Genomic DNA, 19,068 nt, shown 5'->3' on the forward strand with positions numbered 1-19,068 from the left:
AGTCATAGAGGTTAAACAATGGAAGTGTTAATGAATTGACCTGCAAAAAAGCAGAGAACCATTCACACAGACCTGATACCTGTATTTTGGTTACAGGGTCTGTGAAAATGCAGGAATCATGACTAGGTCTTTTGGTGGCTTTTATTTGACCATGTTTTTTTTAAATCCCCTCCCACTTTCAGATATACCAGAAAGCAGGACAAAAGAAGCAGGTCAATGAGTGGAACCTTTGTCTGAAAGGGGTTTTAGTAAAGGTCTGTCTAATGTACGCTCAGGAATACAGGACTGAGAGCTTGTGGCTTCATTGTGTGTCCGTCAGCCTTTCCTCATCTATGTTGAATCGTGTTCACCAGCCTTCACTTCGTCCCTTGTCAATAACCTTGAGCTTTTTGTGGTGTTTAGGTTACATATGCTTTGACCCAGGTTACATATGCTTTGACCCAGGTTACATATGCTTTGACCCAGGTTACATATGCTTTGACCCATGTTACATATGCTTTGACCCATGTTACATATGCTTTGACCCAGGTTACATATGCTTTGACCCAGGTTACATATGCTTTGACCCAGGTTACATATGCTTTGACCCATGTTACATATGCTTTGACCCAGGTTACATATGCTTTGACCCAAACTAAAACCACTGTACTAATGATACTACATTTACCCTATAACCCTAGAGACATGTCCCAATTACCTGTCCTTCATCCCAAAGTGTGCACTTGTTCACTTCTCCTCACTGATTTCAAAGCAAATGACTGGTATCATAAATATGGTGGAAAATCCCACTAGCCGATGCCTCCACCAATACAATGCTTTTAGATTAGTGGGAAGCAGTGAATGATTGTACACTTCAGGAGAAAGGAGATTATTGGGACTCACGCCCTGTTCATCCTCCCCTCCCATCCCAGGTCAGTCCTTCAACAGCTGCATTCTGTGGAAGCACACCAGGGGGCACTACAGCTGTGTCCAGTGTGGTCACTACCCCCAACAGGAAGGAGATGACCGCCCACATCGATGGCCAACAAGAGCCCTGCCACAAAGCCCAGCACTGACAAGTACTAAAACGGCCTTGTTAGCTGGATGATGTTTAGAACAGTGTTTCTCAATCCCCACGGGGGTCCTTCAGGAATGGAAGGAGAAACTATTCTGTAAAAACGGTTATCGCCTGATTTCGTTTTCTGCTTTGACCACTGTTGGTGACGCTGGTTGCCATTGTCCCCGTTGGGGCGTTACAGGGGGATAATCTCAATGCATACTCCTCACCTCCTTCTCAAAACTCATTGGAGGAGATGGTCAGAGGGGCGGGACCTCTGGCTTTCTCATCCAATGGGTTTTGAGAAAGCGGTGAGGAGTATGCATTGAGATTATCCCGTAGTCTTTCTCTCACTGAACCCTCTTCTTGATTTCAGATGCCCCCTTTTGGCTCGCTCTCCTCAAAGACCAACGCCTCGTCGGACACAGAGGCTTCCACATACACCCAACTCTGTGTTCGACGTGCAATCCAATGGGAGTGGAGACAGAGAAGTTGAGGATAAATAACTTCTTTTTCTACATTGTTATTGGACTCTTAAATAGTATTATATTATAGAAGCTTAATAGAAATGTCAATAGTCAAGAAATCATTTTCAATATTTTCATTTCAATGAACATATTCAAAACAATAATTCGTTCTTTGTAAAATACAATTTGACCAAGGTCAAGTCAGTGTGAAATTGAGTTTAAGTGAGTAATTTCTTCTGCAGAAAATGTGTTTATTGAAAAATAGGGTAAAAAACATGATCGCATACCCTCATAATTAAGGTGGGTTGGGCGAGACCTCCATGTCCAACCAATGGTTCTGTTAGTCAACAAACCACTTTCCATTGCTGATTAACTTGGCATGTGAGATGAACAGAAACAGATTAACTTGGCATGTGAGATGAACAGAAACTCTAGCTACCACAGCCATCCAAAAGCTTCAATCTAAGACACGATCAAAATTATTATAAAAACGCCTAGAACTGCAGCAAATAAATATTTAACTTGTCTTGCTCTAGAAGCATAGCAACAGTCTTAAACCTGATAGTAGCAATAACCAAACATACCCCGTCACACGGAGATGATCCTTACTGGGTTCAGTCAACTACCTCTTAATATAAGCAGCGTAAGCTGCCGTCAGAAAATAAAATATTTAAATTGACAAAACATGGTGTTAACTCTTCAAAATGGTCTATTACACAGCAGCTACAGACAAGCCACTGCTCATATCCACCGACTGGGCCCCGTGAGTCTTCAAATGTCTCTTCAGGTGACTGAGGCAGGTGTACGTCTTAGAACAGAGACGACAGGGGTACGGTCTCACCCCAGTGTGATTCAGGATGTGGGTCTTCAACTCCGCACCGCGACGAAATGCCTTTCCACACTCGTGACACACGTAGGGTCGTTCCCCCGTATGTATCCGCATGTGGAGAGTCACCTGACTAGCCATGGTGAAGCCTTTCTCGCAGACGGTGCACTTGTACGGTCTCTCCCCGGTGTGTGTTCTCCTGTGGATCTGCAGCTCTCCCGCAGAGCAGAAAGCCTTGCCGCAGTCGGAGCAGAGGAAAGGTTTCTCCCCTGTGTGTGTTCTGATGTGTATGGTCAGGTTTCCGTTCACAGAGAACCGCTTGGCACAGTAGGTGCACTGGTACGGCCTCTCGCCGGTGTGGGTCCGCATGTGGAGCTTCAGGTCTCCTTTGCATCTGAAGGCCTTTCCACAGCTGGGGCAGATCTTGGACCTCTCTTGGGAGTGACGCTGCTCGTGCCCATGTAGCCAGCCCTAAAGGAATTTTATTAGACATATTTAAGCTGAATACAACAGAATACCTGGGAGCTGAATACAACAGAACACCTGGGAGCTGAATACAACAGAACACCTGGGAGCTGAATACAACAGAACACCTGGGAGCTGAATACAACAGAACACCTGGGAGCTGAATACAACAGAACACCTGGGAGCTGAATACAACAGAACACCTGGGAGCTGAATACAACAGAACACCTGGGAGCTGAATACAACAGAACACCTGGGAGCTGAATACAACAGAACACCTGGGAGCTGAATACAACAGAACACCTGGGAGCTGAATACAACAGAACACCTGGGAGCTGAATACAACAGAACACCTGGGAGCTGAATACAACAGAATACCTGGGAGCTGAATACAACAGAATACCTGGGAGCTGAATACAACAGAACACCTGGGAGCTGAATACAACAGAACACCTGGGAGCTGAATACAACAGAACACCTGGGAGCTGAATACAACAGAACACCTGGGAGCTGAATACAACAGAACACCTGGGAGCTGAATACAACAGAACACCTGGGAGCTGAATACAACAGAACACCTGGGAGCTGAATACAACAGAATACCTGGGAGCTGAATACAACAGAACACCTGGGAGCTGAATACAACAGAATACCTGGGAGCTGAATACAACAGAACACCTGGGAGCTGAATACAACAGAACACCTGGGAGCTGAATACAACAGAACACCTGGGAGCTGAATACAACAGAACACCTGGGAGCTGAATACAACAGAACACCTGGGAGCTGAATACAACAGAACACCTGGGAGCTGAATACAACAGAACACCTGGGAGCTGAATACAACAGAACACCTGGGAGCTGAATACAACAGAACACCTGGGAGCTGAATACAACAGAACACCTGGGAGCTGAATACAACAGAACACCTGGGAGCTGAATACAACAGAACACCTGGGAGCTGAATACAACAGAACACCTGGGAGCTGAATAAAACAGAACACCTGGGAGCTGAAGCACTTTCCACACTGTTCACACTTGTAGGGCTTCTCTTCTCCGTCATGGGCCTTCTGGTGGGCCCTCAGCTCGGCCACGCCCGGGAACGGCCCCTCACCACAGTACCTGACAATACACAGGATAGCACTTTATATAAGGTAGCCTTTATTGCCTGAGTCCCAAATGCCTCCCTGTTCCCTTATATAGTGCACTACTGTAGACCAGGGCCAATAAGGGATAGGCTGCCATTTGGGACACAGAATTTCTGCTTTTCCCTTACAGGACATTAAATACAAAACATTATTTCCCTCATGAGTCACCAATCATGAATCACAGTGTGAGTCACCAATCATGAATCACAGTGTGAGTCACCAATCATGAATCACAGGGTGAGTCACCAATCATGAATCACAGTGTGAGTCACCAATCATGAATCACAGTGTGAGTCACCAATCATGAATCACAGTGTGAGTCACCAATCATGAATCACAGTGTGAGTCACCAATCATGAATCACAGTGTGAGTCACCAATCATGAATCACAGTGTGAGTCACCAATCATGAATCACAGTGTGAGTCACCAATCATGAATCACAGTGTGAGTCACCAATCATGAATCACAGTGTGAGTCACCAATCATGAATCACAGGGTGAGTCCCCAATCATGAATCACAGTGTGAGTCACCAATCATGAATCACAGTGTGAGTCACCAATCATGAATCACAGTGTGAGTCACCAATCATGAATCACAGTGTGAGTCACCAATCATGAATCACAGTGTGAGTCACCAATCATGAATCACAGTGTGAGTCACCAATCATGAATCACAGTGTGAGTCACCAATCATGAATCACAGTGTGAGTCACCAATCATGAATCACAGTGAGTCACCAATCATGAATCACAGTGTGAGTCACCAATCATGAATCACAGTGTGAGTCACCAATCATGAATCACAGTGTGAGTCACCAATCATGAATCACAGTGTGAGTCACCAATCATGAATCACAGTGTGAGTCACCAATCATGAATCACAGTGTGAGTCACCAATCATGAATCACAGTGTGAGTCACCAATCATGAATCACAGTGTGAGTCACCAATCATGAATCACAGTGTGAGTCACCAATCATGAATCACAGTGTGAGTCACCAATCATGAATCACAGTGTGAGTCCCAAATGCCTCCCTGTTCCCTACATAGTGCACTACTTTCGACCGAATCCCTGTGGGCCCTGGTCAAAAGTATACTGAACAAAAATATAAACTCAACACCTCAATTACCTCGACTAACCTGTGCCCCCGCACACTGACTCTGTATCGGTACCCCCTGTATATAGCCTCTCTACTGTTATTTCCCATTGACTCTGTACCGGTACCCCCTGTATATAGCCTCCCTACTGTTATTTCCCATTGACTCTGTACCGGTACCCCCTGTATATAGCCTCCCTACTGTTATTTCCCATTGACTCTGTACCGGTACCCCCCTGTATATAGCCTCCCTACTGTTATTTCCCATTGACTCTGTACCGGTACCCCCTGTATATAGCCTCCCTACTGTTATTTCCCACTGACTCTGTACCGGTACCCCCTGTATATAGCCTCCCTACTGTTATTTCCCATTGACTCTGTACCGGTACCCCCTGTATATAGCCTCTCTACTGTTATTTCACATTGACTCGGTACCGGTACCCCCTGTATATAGCCTCCCTACTGTTATTTCCCATTGACTCTGTACCGGTACCCCCTGTATATAGCCTCCCTACTGTTATTTCCCATTGACTCTGTACCGGTACCCCCTGTATATAGCCTCCCTACTGTTATTTCCCATTGACTCTGTACCGGTACCCCCTGTATATAGCCTCCCTACTGTTATTACACATTGACTCTGTACCGGTACCCCCTGTATATAGCCTCCCTACTGTTATTTCCCATTGACTCTGTACCGGTACCCCCTGTATATAGCCTCCCTACTGTTATTACACATTGACTCTGTACCGGTACCCCCTGTATATAGCCTCCCTACTGTTATTTCCCATTGACTCTGTACCGGTACCCCCTGTATATAGCCTCCCTACTGTTATTACACATTGACTCTGTACCGGTACCCCCTGTATATAGCCTCCCTACTGTTATTACACATTGACTCTGTACCGGTACCCCCTGTATATAGCCTCCCTACTGTTATTTCCCATTGACTCTGTACCGGTACCCCCTGTATATAGCCTCCCTACTGTTATTTCCCATTGACTCTGTACCGTTACCCCCTGTATATAGCCTCCCTACTGTTATTACACATAGGCTCTGTACCGTTACCCCCTGTATATAGCCTCCCTACTGTTATTACACATTGACTCTGTACCGGTACCCCCTGTATATAGCCTCCCTACTGTTATTACACATTGACTCTGTACCGGTACCCCCTGTATATAGCCTCCCTACTGTTATTACACATTGACTCTGTACCGGTACCCCCTGTATATAGCCTCCCTACTGTTATTACACATTGACTCTGTACCGGTACCCCCTGTATATAGCCTCCCTACTGTTATTTCCCATTGACTCTGTACCGGTACCCCCTGTATATTGCCTCCCTACTGTTATTTCCCATTGACTCTGTACCGGTACCCCCTGTATATAGCCTCCCTACTGTTATTTCCCATTGACTCTGTACCGGTACCCCCTGTATATAGCCTCCCTACTGTTATTTCCCATTGACTCTGTACCGGTACCCCCCTGTATATAGCCTCCCTACTGTTATTTCCCATTGACTCTGTACCGGTACCCCCTGTATATAGCCTCCCTACTGTTATTTCCCATTGACTCTGTACCGGTACCCCCTGTATATAGCCTTCCTACTGTTATTACACATTGACTCTGTACCGGTACCCCCTGTATATAGCCTCCCTACTGTTATTACACATTGACTCTGTACCGGTACCCCCTGTATATAGCCTCTGTACCAGTACCCCCAGTATATAGCCTGTATATAGCCTCTGTACCGGTACCCCCTGTATATAGCCTCTGTCCCGGTACCCCCTGTATATAGCCTCTGTACCGGTACCCCCTGTATATAGCCTCTGTCCCGGTACCCCCTGTATATAGCCTGTATATAGCCTCTGTACCGGTCCCCCCTGTATATAGCCTGTATATAGCCTCTGTACCGGTCCCCCCTGTATATAGCCTCTGTCCCGGTCCCCCCTGTATATAGCCTCTGTCCCGGTCCCCCCTGTATATAGCCTGTATATAGCCTCTGTACCGGTACCCCCTGTATATAGCTGTATATAGCCTGTATATAGCCTCTGTACCGGTCCCCCCTGTATATAGCCTGTATATAGCCTCTGTCCCGGTCCCCCCTGTATATAGCCTGTATATAGCCTCTGTACCGGTACCCCCTGTATATAGCCTGTATATAGCCTCTGTCCCGGTCCCCCCTGTATATAGCCTCTGTACCGGTCCCCCCTGTATATAGCCTGTATATAGCCTCTGTACCGGTCCCCCCTGTATATAGCCTGTATATAGCCTGTATATAGCCTCTGTACCGGTCCCCCCTGTATATAGCCTGTATATAGCCTCTGTACCGGTCCCCCCTGTATATAGCCTGTATATAGCCTGTATATAGCCTCTGTACCGGTCCCCCCTGTATATAGCCTGTATATAGCCTCTGTACCGGTCCCCCCTGTATATAGCTGTATATAGCCTGTATATAGCCTCTGTACCGGTCCCCCCTGTATATAGCCTGTATATAGCCTGTATATAGCCTCTGTACCGGTCCCCCCTGTATATAGCCTGTATATAGCCTCTGTACCGGTCCCCCCTGTATATAGCCTGTATATAGCCTCTGTACCGGTCCCCCCTGTATATAGCCTGTATATAGCCTCTGTACCGGTCCCCCCTGTATATAGCCTCCCTACTGATATTTTACTGCTGCTCTTTAACCATGTTATTTCTTACTTATCTATTTTGTACTTAAAACTTATTTTTCTTAAATCTGCATTGTTGGTTAAGGGCTTGTCAGTAAGTATTTCACTGTAAGGTCTACACCTGTTGTATTCGGCGCATGTGACAAATAACATTTGATTTGATTTGATTTGTAAAGTGTTGGTCCCATGAAATAAAAGATCCCAGAAATGTTCCATATGCACAAAACCCGTATTTCTCACAAAATAATTGCACACATTTCTTTACATCCCTGTTGGTGAGCATTTCTCCTTTGCCAAGATAATCCATCCACCTGACAGGTGTGGCATATCAAGAAGCTGATTAAACAGCATGATCATTACACAGGTGCACCTTGTGCTTGGGACAATAAAAGGCCACTCTAAAATGTACAGTTTTTTCATACAACACAATGCCACAGATATCTCAAGTTTTGAGGGAGCGTGCAATTGGCATGCTGACTGCAGGAATGTCCACCAGAGCTGTTGCCAGATAATGTAATGCCTCCAACGTCGTTTTAGAGAATTAGGCAGTACGTCCAACCGGCCTCACAACCGCAGACCACGTGTAACCAAGCCAGCCCAGGAGCTCCACATCTGGCTTCTTCACCTGCAGGATGGTCTGAGAACAGCCACCCGGACAGCTGATGAAACTGAGGAGTATTTCTGTCTGGCCTTTTGTGGGGAAAAACTCATTCTGATTGGCTGGACCTGGCTCCCCAGTGGGTGGGCCTATGGGGCAGGAGGAGAGGGCCAAGCCGGCCGAGAGGAAAGGGGACAGTGTGAGTCATAGGATGCGGAAAGGGAGGAGAGTAGGGTCGAAGAGGCAGAATCAGGAGACAGGAGGGAGAAGGATTTAGCAGAAGGGAGAAATGATAGGATAGAAGAGAGCAAGTAGGGTTGGAGGAGAAGGGAGACAGAAAAGGAAACAAAGTAGTGATCAGAGACCTGGAGGGGGGTTGCAGTGAGATTAGTAGGAGAACAGCCTCTAGTAAAGATGAGGTCAAGCCTATTGCCTGCCCTGTCAGTGGGAGGGAACTGGGAAAGGGTGAGGTCAAAAGAGGCAAGGAGGGGAAAGAAAGAGGTGGAAAGAAATGAGTCGAAGTGAGAAGGTTGAAGTCGCCCAGTACGAAGAGCAGTGAGCCATCGTCGGGAAATTAGCTTATCAAGGTGTCAAGCTCATTGAGGAACTCTCCAAGGGCACCTGGTGGGTGATAGATGGCAACAATGTTACGCTTGAGTGGACAAGTGACAGCACATAATTAAAATGTGAGAGGTGAGAGAGGGAGGAAAGGAGATGGACAGGTGAGAGAGGGTGGAAAGGAGATGGACAGGTGAGAGAAGGAGGAAAGGAGATGGACAGGTGAGAGAAGGAGGAAAGGAGATGGACAGGTGAGAGAAGGAGGAAAGGAGATGGACAGGTGAGAGAGGGAGGAAAGGAGATGGACAGGTGAGAGAGGGAGGAAAGGAGATGGACAGGTGAGAGAGGGAGGAAAGGAGATGGACAGGTAAGAGAGGGAGGAAAGGAGATGGACAGGTGAGAGAGGGAGGAAAGGAGATGGACAGGTGAGAGAGGGAGGAAAGGAGATGGACAGGTGAGAGAGGGAGGAAAGGAGATGGACAGGTGAGAGAGGGAGGAAAGGAGATGGACAGGTGAGAGAGGGAGGAAAGAGAACATCTCCACTTAGGAGAAATGAGTAGACCTGTACCACCACCGTGATGACCAGATGCTCTCGGACTATGAGAGAAAACGTAGTCAGATGAGGAGAGAGCAGCTGGAGTAGCAGTGTTCTCTGGGGTGATCCATGTCTCCGTCAGGGGACTGAAGGGAAGCACAGGCTGAGATGAACTCTGCGTTCTTGACTGCAGTTGGGCCGCTCCAAACGCTGCCAGAGACCAGGAACTCCACATGGGTTGTGTGCGCAAGGCACATTAAATTAGAAAGGTTGCAACCAAGGGTTTGTCTGTAAAGCCTTCAGGGGGAGGAGCCAACAGGTATAGAAAACACACACATAGTTGACAAAGCTACAAAAGAGCAAAATGAGATCATCTGAAAATAACTAAGATACTCAGTGAGAGATGAGAGGTGTGGAGCCTTCCTCGAATAACTCTGCAGATCAACTCAGCAGAACCGTCTTCGTTTCAGCAACGAGACCGCCGCTGAGAAAACAGGATAGACTGAAGTACTAACGCTAATTGCCTACCAGAGGTGCAGAGCACACCTCCCGGTACTAATTGTTGATTACCGAGGAGAAACCACTCCCCCTCCAACACAGCCACGGATTACCAAAACAACAACAGTCACACATTGCCCCGCCCCCTTGATCCTGGTCGATGTGTCAACAATCAGCTGCAATTTATGAGCAGTCAGCAGTTCACACACCAAGTAGGCTACTGGGAAGACAGGCAGCACAGTAGATGGCCCTAGCTAGCAACAAGACAGGACTAGACAACAACAGATAAAACAAAACATTATACTTATCACTCCTGGAGATATCAGGAGTCCTCTAGCTATAGAATGAAGCACTATATAGGGAATAAGGTGAATTTAGCGTAATAGTGTAATGTTAATGTACCTGCAATTGAAGCCCTTCTTCCTGGTGTGGGTTACCAGGTGTTTCTTTAACGAGTTGTGCCACTTGAAGTTCTTCCCGCACTGCGGACATTCAAACTTCGGCGCCGCCGCTTTGCTACCACAACACCGGTGGCTGACCCGCTCCCTGCCCGACCCAAAACTGCTCCCACATTTGATACAGACGTAGGCCGCGTTGGAGCACTGTGTCCGGCGGTGGGTGGACATCTCCGAGGACCTTCTGAAGGTCTTGCCACACTGGGAACACTTGTAGGGGTTCTCCCCTGTGTGGAGTCTCTGGTGCTCGAGCATCTTATAGCGGTAGATGAAACAACGGCCACACTGGGGGCACTTATGGGCAACGCGCCGCCGAGGCTGCTCCGACGATACGGTGCTGGAGGCAGGGGTGGAGGACGATACGGTGCTGGAGGCAGGGGTGGAGGACGATACGGTGCTGGAGTTGGATGTTGGGGGCCCTTGTGTAGTGTTGGTGGATGTTGAGGTAGTGCTCTGGGCAGAGACGGAGGCAGCTTGTTGGCTGGCTGATGGTGCAGTGTCTTGTTCAGCAGTCTGAGGACCAGTGTTGGTGCTCAGTGAGTATTGGTGCTCAGTGTCTAGTGCTTTCCTCCCTTCCTCAGACAACTGCACACGTTGTCTTTCCACACCTTTCTCCTTCACGTCCTTCTGGTTGTCCTTCTGGTTGTCCTTCTGGTTGTCCTTCTGGTTGTCCTTCTGGTTGTCCTTTCTTTGAGAACCTCCTTGGTGTTCTACTGAATCTGTTCCAATCCTGTTTTGATCTATACTTGCTTTGGACTCAGCCCATTGGCCACTCAAACTGTCAGTCATAGTCCCCTGGTAATCTCTGACCTGCAGGGGCGGGTTCTCACAGTCAGGGAAGCCTTCTGATTTGCTGGCGCTGGGGCGCGAGGCATTGGCCAGTCTCATTGAGGGAGGGAAGGATAAGGAGATGAGGAGGCGGTCCTCTGTCCGCAAGGGAGCTGAACAGTGACAACCAGGACCAATGGAAAGAAAATGGGAAACAATTGTGAGGTTATTATATAAAGTACCAGTCAAAAGTTTGGACACACCTACTCATTCAAGGGTTATTCTTTATTTTTACTATTTTCTACATTGTAGAATAATAGTGAAGACATCAAAACTATGAAATAACACATATGGAATCATGTAGTAACCAAAAGAGTGTTAAACAAATCAAAATATATTTTATATTTGAGATTCTTCAAATAGCCACCCTTTGCCTTGATGACCACTCACTGATTGGTTACCCTGCGTGTCGAAGGTCATTGGACACAAATTGAAAGGAAATAACAAAAACCAGCACACTCGGTGGAATGAGTTGGACACTGCTTCCCTACATAGTGCACTACTTTTGAGCAGAGCCCTATGGGAATAGAGGGTCATTTGGGATGCAGACAGAGGCTCACCGCTCTTGGGCAGCTTGAGTTTCCCGTGGCACTGTTGGTTCTGTAGCAGAGACTTCAGATCCTCCCCATGGGAGACACAGTGCATTGAGTCCTCCAGAACAGAGGGGGCAGCACTGATCAACAAAGCAGTCTGGAGACAGCAGAGAGAGCAGTGGTGAAAATGACAGTTACATTTACATTTTAGTCATTAGAGCAGACGCTCTTATCCAGTGCGACTTACAGTTAGTGAATACATATTTTTTTATACTGGCCCCCCGTGGGAATCGGACCCACAACCCTGGCGTTGCAAACGCCATGCTCTATCAACTGAGCTACATCCCTGCCGGCCATTCCCTCCCCTACCCTGGACGACGCTGGGCCAATTGTGCGCCGCCCATGAGTCTCCCGGTCGCGGCCGGCTGCGACAGAGCCTGGATTCGAACCAGGATCTCTAGTGGCACAGTTAGCACTGCGATGCAGTGCCTTAGACCACTGGGCCACTCAGTTGTATTGTGACGACAAAGATTTACATATCTGCAATTTCCTCAATGTTTTACCTTACTGAACCCAGTTTACTGTTCAGAACAAAACATAGCTATTGTTTCTCTATCTTACTGTGTCTCTCTGTGGCTGTCTGTCAGTCTGTCTGTCAGTCTGTGTCAGTCTGTCTCTATCCGTCCGTCTGTCTGTCTGTCTGTACCTGTTTGAAGTCAGGGATGGGCAGTAGGTCCTCTAGTCTGGACAGCAAATGACACACCAGATTCTGCAGCGCTGAGTCAAAGTTAGGTCCATACTTCACCGGGAACACAACCTATTGTACAAGAGAGACTTACAACCTGTTTCAATAGTCTAAAAAAACAGCATACTTCCTTGTATTGAGGTTAGCACTAAACATGAGGTCAACTTGATCTGATAAAGTGCAGTGCATCAGTTGGGATCTGTATCAGTGTGACTTGGAGAAGTATCATACCTTGAAGAAGTGTTTCCTCCTATCTGGGTCTTCCACTAGGCTCTGGATCAGTTTCAGGAAGTTGGCTTCAGCAAATTCAATCGCTGCATCGTTTGACTGCAACACATAAGGGGTCCAGACAAACATCACAAGCTGAACCGTGGCGGTTTCCAGGACACAGACTGAGCCTAGCCCCGGAGAATCTCCTTTGAAAGTGCTTTTTAGTCCAGGACTTGGCTGTCTGTGTCCGGGAAACTGCCCCTTACTGCTTACCGTTTAAGAGAACAGGCTTGTCAGAATTGCTCACCAGTTGATTAAAACACTCACCTCTTTGAGACCAGATGTTGTGATTCTATCCAGGTGGCTTTGAACAGCCTTGAGGTCATCCGGATGCCCAGACCCTAATAGTTGTAGACTCACCTTAGACAAGAATCAACCAGTTACCAACTGCTGCATGAAGCCTCCAATCACACAACCTTAATAAACCATAAGAGATACTAGCAAGAGCAGTGTGCAGGTCTCTCTTTTAATCCCATGCACCTGCAACAAGCAGACTTCCATGTGCGAGTTCCAATTTTTTAGCCTCCAATCACAAACAGAACCTTCCAGGGGATTGGCCTGAGCAAGCTGCTAATCTGGACCCCACATAATGAGTTTGTTCCAGTTTGTAGATCAGTGATTCTGCTGAAGCATGCTGGGGAGTCTCTTACCCGTCCTCTCAGAGCCAGGGTCAGCAGCCACTTCTGTCTGGTGGACAGGAGATCTGGAACCGCCTCTGTGACCATGGATACAAACTCCTCCAGTTTCCCATAATGCTTTGTGTTGCCCTGGCGCACCACCTGCCACATGACCGCTGACATCATCCGGAGAGGAGGGACCAGGAAGCCCAGGGAGGGCAGAGGAAAGGGGGATTCTGTTAGGACGGGGAAAGAGAGAAGAGATGGAGGGAGAGAGGAGGTTGGGTCACAATCTTCTTCCCTTCTCCCTGACTTGTCATCAAAAGAGAAGCCATGTGGATATATAAAATCAATTCTGTATCTCCACACGGTTTAAAACGAAGAACTAGATTTCACCTCCTTCCTATAAGCCACATTTAGACTGTTATACAAGAACACTGTCCATATCAGATTTTGCATATCGTTTATGAGTTGGCTCCACATATTTATGAACCTATCTCATGAATTGATATGATGTATTTAGGTGAGGGGACACCTGGGGCGGGTGATTGGTGAGTTGCCCTTCGTGGCCCCTCCCATACCCTATAATTCTGTATCTCTTTGTGACTCATTTGTATACAGGTAGACCAGAGAAGCCACATTCCTGATTGGCCGATGAGTGGCCACCCTGATTAGAATCACCTGCTGCTCATCTGTTGTTCTTTAAAAAACGCTGTTTTTAATTAAAATAACATTTGTACCAACACGCTGAGGAAGGCTGTAATTTTAAATCAAATAATGAAGTAAGCTTTATGCGACATGTTTTTGAGTATGAACCCATTCCACCATTTAGTTTCTCTTCATTTGTCGTCCGATCTAAAAAGGACAGGTGGAAGGAACAGGGTGTAAATTCCTTCTCTAGTTCATTCATGTTTAAAGAGCACGTTTCAGGAAGACGGGTAGGGAATCGGAATTCAGCACCTTGAATAGTTTGAAAAGTCAGCCATTGCACCCCTCCCTCCCCCTCTCCCTCTCCCCCCCCCCCCCCCCTCCCTCCCTCCCCCTCTCCCCCTCCCCCTCTCCCCCTCCCCCCTCATACGACATTATAAAATCCATGTACACAAACAACAAGTGTGCGATAAAATTTGACATACCAATTAGGATCTGGCTAAAAATACTTGAATCAGTTATAGAACCCATTGTCCTTTATGGTTCTGAGGTCTGGGGTCCGCTCACCAACCAAGAATTCACAAAATGGGACAAACACCAAATTGAGACTCTGCATGCAGAATTCTGCAAAAACATCCTCCGTGTACAACGTAAAACACCAAATAATGCATGCAGAGCAGAATTAGGCCAATACCCGCTCATTATCAAAATCCAGAAAAGAGCCGTTCAATTCTATAACCACTTAAAAGGAAGCGATTCCCAAACCTTCCATAACAAAGCCCTCACCTACAGAGAGATGAACTTGGAGAAGAGTCCCCTAAGTAAGCTTGTCCTGGGGCTCTGTTCACAAACAGACCCCACAGAGCCCCAGGACAACAACAACAACAACAACAACACAATTAGACCCAACCAAATCATGAGAAAACAAAAATATAATTACTTGACACATTGGAAAGAACAAACAAAAAAACAGAGCAAACTAGAATGCTATTTGGCCCTAAATAGAGAGTACACAGTGGCAGAATACCTGACCACTGTGACTGACCCAAACTTAAGGAAAGCTTTGACTATGTACAGACTCAGTGAGCATAGCCTTGCTATTGAGAAAGGCCGCCGTAGGCAGACCTGGCACTCAAGAGAAGACAGGCTATGTGCACACTGCCCACAAAATGAGGTGGAAACTGAGCTGCACTTCCTAACCTCTTGCCAAATGTATGACCATATTAGAGACACATATTTCCCTCAGATTACAGCGATCCACAAAGAATTCGAAAACAAACCCAATTTTGATAAACTCCCTTATCTACTGGGTGAAATACCACAGTGTGCCATCACAGCTGCAATATTTGTGACCTGTTGCCACAAGAAAAGGGCAACCAGTGAAGAACAAACACCATTGTAAATACAACCCATATTTATGTTTATTTATTTTCCCATTTGTACTTTAACTATTTGCACATTGTTACAACACTGTATATATACATAATATGACATTTGAAATGTCTTTATTCTTTTGAAACTTCTGAGTGTAATGTTTACTGTTAATATTTATTGTTTATTTCACTTTTGTTTACTATCTACTTCACTTGCTTTGGCAATGTTAACACACGTTTCCCATGCTAATAAAGCCCTTAAATTGAAATTGAAATTGAGAGGGAAGAGCGAAGAGACAGTGAGAGGGGGGACTAGAGAAGTAGAGAGAGAGGGAGGTAGAGAGAGAAGAGACAGGGAGAGGGGGGACTAGAGAAGTAGAGAGAGAGAGGTAGAGAGAGAAGAGACAGGGAGAGGGGGGACTAGAGAAGTAGAGAGAGAGGGAGGTAGAGAGAGAAGAGACAGGGAGAGGGGGGACTAGAGAAGTAGAGAGAGAGGGAGGTAGAGAGAGAAGAGACAGGGAGAGGGGGGACTAGAGAAGTAGAGAGAGAGAGGTAGAGAGAGAAGAGACAGGGAGAGGGGGGACTAGAGAAGTAGAGAGAGAGGGAGGTAGAGAGAGAAGAGACAGGGAGAGGGGGGACTAGAGAAGTAGAGAGAGAGGGAGGTAGAGAGAGAAGAGACAGGGAGAGGGGGGACTAGAGAAGTAGAGAGAGAGGGAGGTAGAGAGAGAAGAGACAGGGAGAGGGGGGACTAGAGAAGTAGAGAGAGAGAGGTAGAGAGAGAAGAGACAGGGAGAGGGGGGACTAGAGAAGTAGAGAGAGAGGGAGGTAGAGAGAGAAGAGACAGGGAGAGGGGGGACTAGAGAAGTAGAGAGAGAGGGAGGTAGAGAGAGAAGAGACAGGGAGAGGGGGGACTAGAGAAGTAGAGAGAGAGGGAGGTAGAGAGAAGAGACAGGGAGAAGGGGGACTAGAGAAGTAGAGAGAGAGGGAGGTAGAGAGAAGAGACAGGGAGAAGGGGGACTAGAGAAGTAGAGAGAGAGGGAGGTAGAGAGAGAAGAGACAGGGAGAGGTGGGATTAGAGAATAGAGAGAGAGAGGTAGAGAGAGAAGAGACAATGAGAGGGGGATTAGAGAATAGAGAGAGGGAGGTAGAGAGAGAAGAGACAGGGAGAGGGGGGACTAGAGAAGTAGAGAGAGAGAGGTAGAGAGAGAAGAGACAGGGAGAGGGGGGACTAGAGAAGTAGAGAGAGAGGGAGGTAGAGAGAAGAGACAGGGAGAGGGGGGACTAGAGAAGTAGAGAGAGAGGGAGGTAGAGAGAAGAGACAGGGAGAGGGGGGACTAGAGAAGTAGAGAGAGAGGGAGGTAGAGAGAGAAGAGACAGGGAGAGGGGGGATTAGAGAATAGAGAGAGGGAGGTAGAGAGAGAAGAGACAATGAGAGGAGGATTAGAGAATAGAGAGAGAGGGAGGTAGAGAGAGAAGAGACAGGGAGAGGGGGGATTAGAGAATAGAGAGAGGGAGGTAGAGAGAGAAGAGACAGGGAGAGGGGGGATTAGAGAATAGAGAGAGGGAGGTAGAGAGAGAAGAGACAATGAGAGGGGGGATTAGAGAATAGAGAGAGAGAGGTAGAGAGAGAAGAGACAATGAGAGGGGGGACTAGAGAAGTAGAGAGAGAGAGGTAGAGAGAGAAGAGACAGGGAGAGGGGGGATTAGAGAATAGAGAGAGGGGGAGGTAGAGAGAGAAGAGACAATGAGAGGGGGGACTAGAGAAGTAGAGAGAGAGAGGTAGAGAGAGAAGAGACAGGGAGAGGGGGGATTAGAGAATAGAGAGAGGGGGAGGTAGAGAGAGAAGAGACAGTGAGGCAAAGAGAAGTAGAGAGAGAGAGGGAGATAGAGAGAGAAGAGAGAGAGGTGGGATTAGAGAAGTAGAGAGAGAGGGAGAGACATGTCTGTCTGTCTGTGAGTCTCATATTTTCCCATTGACTGGAATGTATTGACATAAGCTTCAAGTGGTAGCTCAGCTCAGCTGGAAGAGCACGGCGCTTGTAACGCCAGGGTAGTGGGTTCGATCCCCGGGACCACCCATACACAAAAATGTATGCACGCATGACTGTAAATCGCTTTGGATAAAAGCGTCTGCTAAATGGCATATTATTATACTAATCTTTTCACATTGGCACCGCAAAGCCTGCTGGGAGCATGGCCAATTGACAAATGCATCAATTGTATGATTCTTAACCATTTGGAAAAACAGGATGACATTGTCCTATTATATCATGTTGGCAGAACATATTGTAGCGACCCTGCTTTTATAAGCAAGGATAAATCATTGCCACTGTTGTTCCATCGAATGTACACGTTGCTGCTAACTGAAGACTTTTAAATTAAATTTAAATTTTTTTTTATTTTTTTAAAAAATTAAATTAAGACCTTTTGTACAACACAAATGTAGCTTGGCTACTGTAGCTAGTGAGAATGGTGCAATTGCGGCCCGCAATTGGGGGGTGTTCATACATGTGGGCATTTCTGCGTCTGCATGAACCCCTCTTTATCCTTCTATTGGTCCATTTTTAAACCAGGACTCCGGTATGGAGATGGGGACGCTGCAGTACAGCAGGTGGCAGTAATGAACCATAGCGTTGGATGCCGATAGACCCCACAGAAGAAGAAGAAGCTGGGGGCGACAATGGTAGCTGGCTAGCTAGGACAGTGTATTTCGCCCCCGCCTGTTGGACACTGTTTTCCTGCAGTTCTGTTAACGACGGCAAGGGCAGGTGTTCAGGAAGCGTTAGCGAGGGACTCTGTGTGCTAGCTAGCTAGGACTCTGGGAAACAGCAGGCGGGATAGGTAGCTAGCCAGCTAGGACACCAGTAGATAGTCTCCTTCACCCCTGCCTGTTGGAGCACTGCTTTTCTGTTAATGATGGTGAGGGCAGGCGGGAGCGAAGGCCACTGTGCTAGCTAGGAGGACTCCGGTACACAACAGGCGGGAGGCAGGGGCGACATCGGTAGCTAGCTAGGACACCGGTAGACAAAGTGTCCTTCGCCTCCGGAAAAATTCAGACAATACTTATTTCCTTTTGATCTCCATACACTTGTTTCCAAAAACTAGAATCTGTAAACAAATGCGTTTTGTAGACTTTGCCAATGTCGTAAAACATTATTTCGAAGGAGTGCAAGGGCGAATTGAGTTATTGCGCACTTCACAGCGTAGGCGTTCCCTAACGGAAATATGCAAATAAATGTTAGGAATGCGCCAATAGGATGTCAATAACTCGTGCTTGCCTCCGCCCACCTCCTTGCTTTGTTCTGCCCACTATGATTCATTTTCTCCCATTGGAAACGACAGGCTCTGGTCTATCTAGCTTGGGTTAATTAAACAAATATTTGCTATTGTAGCTAGCTAACAACACAAGCCTTTGGCTTGAGGGCCGAAGCAACTGATACACTAGTAGTTACCAAAAGAACAATGCAATCTATACATCAGCTAATACATACCCATATTTCCCCTCTTGCTTCGGATTTTTATGAAAATAAATAGAAGGAATGTCTTATCTAACAAATATACTAGCTAGTTAGCTATCCTAGCCAGCAAATAAACACCTTTTCGGCTTCTTCTTCATCGTTGGCTTAGAATTTGTACTTCCGGAAACGGTCATGCTGCTTCCTGTCAAAATAAAAGTCCCATGCTTCTTTAGGAGGTATTTT

General features: G+C 46.9%; 1 protein-coding gene across 1 annotated transcript; it reads right to left on the bottom strand.

Annotated features, from left to right (window-relative positions):
- Nucleotides 1–1,629: 1,629 nt before the first annotated feature.
- On the bottom strand, nucleotides 1,630–18,992 carry LOC311099107 (uncharacterized protein). The gene is made up of 9 exons (XM_084139739.1): nucleotides 18,859–18,992; nucleotides 13,380–13,582; nucleotides 12,997–13,089; nucleotides 12,691–12,786; nucleotides 12,421–12,531; nucleotides 11,742–11,871; nucleotides 10,301–11,294; nucleotides 3,798–3,915; nucleotides 1,630–2,800 (listed from the first exon to the last, which is right to left on the bottom strand). Exons 1-9 carry the CDS (start codon nucleotides 18,860–18,862, stop codon nucleotides 2,216–2,218), a joined length of 2,334 nt encoding a protein of 777 aa, XP_083995865.1. The 5' UTR covers nucleotides 18,863–18,992; the 3' UTR covers nucleotides 1,630–2,215.
- Between the last annotated feature and the right edge of the window lie 76 nt (nucleotides 18,993–19,068).

The sequence above is a fragment of the Coregonus lavaretus genome, assembly GCF_964263955.1.
Source record: "Coregonus lavaretus genome assembly, chromosome: 23".
In the NCBI taxonomy this organism is placed as follows: domain Eukaryota; kingdom Metazoa; phylum Chordata; class Actinopteri; order Salmoniformes; family Salmonidae; genus Coregonus; species Coregonus lavaretus.

Bases quoted from the DNA above. Each gene is read 5' to 3' on its own strand.
- LOC311099107 (XM_084139739.1), bottom strand. The intron at 11,295-11,741 runs GTGAGCCTCTGT...GTCACTGTTCAG, and splicing joins ACTCAAGCTGCCCAAGAGCG to CTCCCTTGCGGACAGAGGAC. The intron at 2,801-3,797 runs GTGTTCTGTTTT...AAATTCCTTTAG, and splicing joins GAAAGTGCTTCAGCTCCCAG to GGCTGGCTACATGGGCACGA.